Source organism: Crocuta crocuta, unplaced genomic scaffold (assembly GCF_008692635.1).
Source record: "Crocuta crocuta isolate KB4526 unplaced genomic scaffold, BGI_CrCroc_1.0 scaffold330, whole genome shotgun sequence".
NCBI lineage: Eukaryota > Metazoa > Chordata > Mammalia > Carnivora > Hyaenidae > Crocuta > Crocuta crocuta.
The window spans coordinates 3,602,888-3,607,962 of record NW_027530521.1 but is presented as its reverse complement, the minus strand read 5'-3'; the positions used below and the strand labels follow the sequence as shown (position 1 = coordinate 3,607,962).

Sequence of the window (5,075 nt, the reverse complement as noted above, 5' to 3'; positions counted from 1 at the left end):
TGCAAAACTCGGCCACCTGGCTTCCGCCACTGCCTCTGGCCAGGAGCAGGGGTCTCGGCCTCAGTGCCAGGGAAGGCGGGACCTGGCCCCCCCCCCTCCCCGCGGCGGTCCATGGGGCCTCACACTTGGGGCGGCTGAAAGTGCTGAGGGCCAGGCCCCTGGCCCAGGCCAGGTTCCTAGGAGGAAAGTCGAACGGGAGGCTGGGGGCCTGGAAAGCATGGGCGTGGCCAGTGCCCCGAGGTGGGGGAGGGCATGGGGATGGGCTGAGAGGTGCCCTGTCATGTGGCCCAGGAGATGGCCGCACTGTGCTCCTTGGCCTTCATGCGGAGGGCCGCGATGCTCGAGGTCTTGCGGTCCGGCTCCCCGTTGAGCTCGTAGCCGTTGAGGCCCGGGCTGAGCCCTGCTGCTCCAAACAGGCCACTCATGTGTGTCTGGCCCACATGACTGCCGGCCCCAGAGACGCTCAGGAAGTCGGTGACGCCGCTGGCCCCAGAGCCAGGGGGGTGGGTGTGAGGGGACATGCAGGCAGGCACAGGGTCGCAGGGGACCACGCAGGCTGGCACTGGTGACGCAGCCCCATTGTTGCCGATCCAGGATGGGTTCTGAATCTGGGGAGACGGAAGGGAGAGATGTCGCAGGCTCGGCCGGGGCAGGGGTGGGGGTGGCGGGTATGCAAGGGGCTACCCCCAGATGACCTCTCCCCGCTTATGGGTCCATCTTTAGGATGAAATCATCCTGGAGTGTTCACCCGGGAGCCTCTCAAAACCTTTACGGCATCCAGACCCCGGAGGGTTCAGGTGTTATGCTTGGGCTCCTCTGTTCCCAGCAGAGAGAAATTCTGTTCCAAGGACTGAACTTCAGACCTCATCAAGGGCCCAGTAACAGGGCTGCCTTCTGGGCACAGCCAGCCAGCTGAGGGCCCCCCTCCCCGCCCCGGCCAGCTCCACGTCAGGCCTGGGGTGTCCCAGGTTCCTGAGCAGCTCAGAGAGCTCTGGCGCTGGGGACACGGGCTGTGGGCGTGCGGGCTGTGGTGTGGAGGGGGCAGGGCCAGGCAGTGGGGCCCAGTCTCCCTCATGGCGAGACCGGTGGTGAAGGGTGCAAGGGCAGTGTCCCCGGGGCTGCGGGACGTAGGACGGAAGGGGGCGCCCCAGAAGGCCGCGAGTGCGCATGAGGGGATGGATGGAGCCAGACTGGGTGCCCACATGCCAGGGTGCGCGTGCGTGCGCGTGCACGTGTGCGTGTCTGTGTGAGAGAGAGAGACAGAGAGAGAGAGGGGTGCTCGGCAGCTGGTGGGTGGACTGGAGGCAGACCTGTGCTGTGGACGGACAGGGCGAGCAGGACCAGGGGAGAAGGCGACCTCCCCGCCGCACGCCTGGGACTCCCGGTGGCCCTCAGGCAACTCCTGCTGTCCGCCCCTCCCCCCACCCGTGCTTGTAGTGCACACAGGGAAGGGATTCCAAGGCCAAGAGAGGAGGGAGCTCTGCCCCCACGTCCCAGGGGCATTGCCATGGCAACTAGAGGGGCCTGACCACATTCCTCCTGGTTGGGTGACGAGGAATCGGGGCCTTTCCCCTCCCCTCGGTCAAGAGGCCAGCGTGTGAGATGTGGTGCTGCAGGTGGGAGGGTGGGAGGGACGAGCCCGCCCTGGGCTGGTCGCCCCCTCCCTCCAGCAGGGAGCTCAGGCAGCAGAGAGGCAGGCTCAGGAGCCAGGCCAGAGGCCCATCCTCCCGGGACGGAGGGAGGGGAGAGATGAAAGCATGCAGCAGGGGCTGAAAATAGGGGTGTGTGTGTGCCCGGACACACGTGTGACACCCCACGTTCCCCAGCCTCACCCCAGGTCTGACCCCTGTCCCCCGCACTTGAATCCTGGGGGGAGGGGCAGAGCTGGTCCAGGAGGGGTGCCCAGCGGCTGTGGGACAGCAGGGCCCTGGGACAGACAGTCTTCAAGGAGACAGAAGGCCTGACTCCGTGCCCGCTGGGGCAGGCCCAGAGCTGAAGGCAGAGGCCACGCTGCCACCACCATCAAGGGACCCGAGGGGAGGGAGCGGTCACCTCCACCAGACAGACCGAGGGGTGTGAGGAGGGGACTCAGAGAGACAGCTCAGCTCTGGGTGCCAGCCATTCCTCACTCTTCTCACCCCTTCACACCCACTGAAGACTCCAGTGTCACTAGAATGGGGACCGGCTGACAGACGGGACAGGACGGGACGGGACGGAGAGGAGGTTGGGACAGTGGCCTGGGAGAGCCGAGGCCTGCAGAGCTCCCTTTACCCGGCTGTTTATTCCCCTAAGGACTTGTCTGATTTCTGCCTTTCAACAACCTCACGGACGAGCCAGGGTGGGTGCTTTTATCAGGTCCAGTTTCGGGTGAAGAAAGCAAGGCTCAGGGGCACCTGGGTGACTCAGTCAGTTGAGCGTCTGACTTCAGCTCAGGTCACGATGATCTCACAGTTTGTGGGCTCAGGCCCCACATGGGGCTCTGTGCTGACAGCTAGTTCAGAGCCTGGAGCCTGTTTCAGATTCTGTGTCTCCCTCTCTCTCTGACCCTCCCCTGTTCATATTGTCTCTCTCTCTCAGACATAAATAAAAAACATTAAAAAAAAAAAGAAAAGAAAAGAAACCAAGGCTCGGAGAGCTTGTGGCTTGTCTGAAGTGAGAAAGGTCTGGGGCCAGAGGGCAGCCCACCTGCGGACTTGGACTTCCGCATGCACGATGGCCTTGCGTCGCACCCTCTTCGAGGAAACAGTCCGAGGGGCTCCTGCTGGCCTGGGGGCCCTGGTCTGCAGCCTGCCCTGGCTCTGATGCCCACAGCAAGAGCGGCAAAGTGGCAGAGGGGAAACCCGCCCCTCCCTAACGTCCCCGAGCCTGGGCCAGCACTTAACGTTGGGCAGAAACGGCCTTGGGGCTCCCGCAGTCAGGCATGGACAGGCACACACCCGGACTGGGCCTCATGCGTCCCATCTCAGGGGACCCGAGCCCTCCTCGGAAGTGCCCATTCCCAGAGCCCGAGGGACCTGGGGGGCTGGAGCCGGCAGCTTGAGGCAGGGGCTTACCTGGGCGTAATTCTCAGCTCGGGTGAGGAGGGGCAGCTCATAGGCGGTGGAGAAGTGGGTTCGAACCTGCTGCATCTGCCCAAAACGCTCTCTCTTCCTCCACTTGGCCCTTCGGTTCTGGAACCAGACCTACAGGACAAAGCAGTTGCCACACGGGGTCAGGCAGTGCAAGCCGGGCCCTCAAGCCCCCACCCGTCACAGTGCACGGCCAGGGCCCCCGGGCTCAGTCTTCAGCCTCAAGGCTTACAATCTAGAGTGATCAGTGCTGACAGTCGGGAAGGCAGCGTACCCCCAACTAACCACGGCGTGGTCTTGGGCCGGACTGCGTTTGTCCAAGCTGCAGAAGCCAGAGCGGGCACTTGTCACTCACATGCAACTCGCTGGCCACTGCACCCGGTCATCTAACCAACCCCAGCACCACGTGGCCTGACCTGCATCACGGAGGGGCGGGCTGGGGCTGGGCCTGAGTGCAGAAACATCGGGGCATCTTCAGGGGACCCCAGGAGGCCACGCTGCCCAGCTGGGGTTGGTGGGACAGAAAGGACCGTGGACACAGGTCCCATGGTGGCGGGCCTCATTGCCAAGCAGAGCAGTTTGTTCTTGGTGTGGGGTCAGTAAAAGTGGCCACTGTGAGGTCTTACGTGGAGGGTGGCCTGACTCTGGGGACGAGTGAAGGGCCAGCTGTCACTGAGCAGGGGCGGGTGGGACGTTGGCTTGAGTGGGGATGTGGTGGGGAGGGTGGCCTCTGAGCCAGGTGTGTGAGCTGTGGTCTTTGATGGGTGGGTGGGGCCATTGGGGCCGTTTCCTTTGCAGGAACGTTTCCGGCAGGCAGACAAGCTTCCCAAGGTTCACGGGCAAGAGCTGGACTTGGGCCCTGTGACTCCTGCCCATGACCTGAGATCTGAGGCAGAGACAGGTGTGAGGAGGGGATGGATCAGCTTCCAGAAATGGCTTCAGGCTGAGCCGCCCAAGGCGGAGCTCGGAGACCCCAGAGGGAGGCTCCTGTCGGCTGGAGGTGCACCGGCCAGTCTGTACGCAGGCGCAGGAGGGCACACCCCAACAGCACCCCACTGGCGGCCTTCCTGACAGCGCCGGCATCCTGGGAAGAGGGAGAAGGAGCAGGGCCTGAGGGTTCCCTGCAGGGTAGCACGGAGTCTGCCCAGCCTGCGCTTTCTTCTAGCGAAGCTGGGCCACACAGAGCCCATTCTGGCATTGCCACTGGCCTCAGTTTCTCTATCTGGAAAATGGGACCAATATCTGGACTGACATCCTCACAAGGGTTGTGCTTCACAGAGCAGCGGGTGAGACAGATGAGAAATGCTGCCATAGTTTTCAAGATACTTCACACTTGTTTACTGATAGTTCCAGACCTTTCTTGCTGTCTTTCGCTAAAGGAAAGAGGACAAAAACCTGGTGGGTGTGTGTGTGAGTGTGCGTGTCATGTTAGTGTGAGGAGGGTGGGGGCAGGGAGGGAGTTCAGGGATGTACCTCAGTTTACCCACCCTAATCCCAAGGATACACGTGTGCACAAGTCTCTCTCTCTCTCTACACACACACACACACACACACACACACACACACACACACACACACAGGCCGGCAACGCTTTCAGAGCGCTTCTTCCCTGTCTTGACTCTGCTTTAGGAGAAGTACTCAGCCCCTGCCCCGCAGCCTCCTGGGCCCCTTTTCCTCCAGGGGCTCCTGGGGTCCGGGCCCAGGCCGCCCGCTGAGAGCCAAGGGTGGATCGGGTCTCCTCTCTGTGCTGCTGAAACGGGATCCCCCTTTATCAGCGGCCTGGAATGGGGGGCTGGGGGGCAGGATGAGAGAATGAATCAGAGAAGTTGTTTTCATTTCATGTTTAATTTCCTGCAGGCTTAGCTCAGTCTTTCCGCTCCTTCCTCAGCCTCCCAGGGTTTTCTGTGGGGGAAGTCAGGGGGAGGGGAGAAGCCCACTGCAGGCATCAAGATATATGGCTCCATTCTTTCTTTTGGGGGTGGGGAGAAGGTGAGGGAAACTCTCTGC

The 5,075-nt window shown here is 62.4% G+C and overlaps 1 protein-coding gene across 1 annotated transcript in view; it reads right to left on the bottom strand.

Annotated features, from left to right (window-relative positions):
- Positions 1-278: 278 nt before the first annotated feature.
- The window catches only part of ALX4 (ALX homeobox 4), a 40,417-nt gene continuing 35,620 nt past the window's right edge, over positions 279-5,075 (bottom strand). Inside the window, exons 3-4 of the mRNA XM_077767507.1 lie at positions 3,054-3,182; positions 279-608 (exon numbers count right to left, since the gene is read on the bottom strand). Of these exons, the coding sequence (XP_077623633.1) occupies positions 279-608; positions 3,054-3,182 (459 nt within the window). The remainder of the gene's footprint in view (positions 609-3,053; positions 3,183-5,075) is intronic.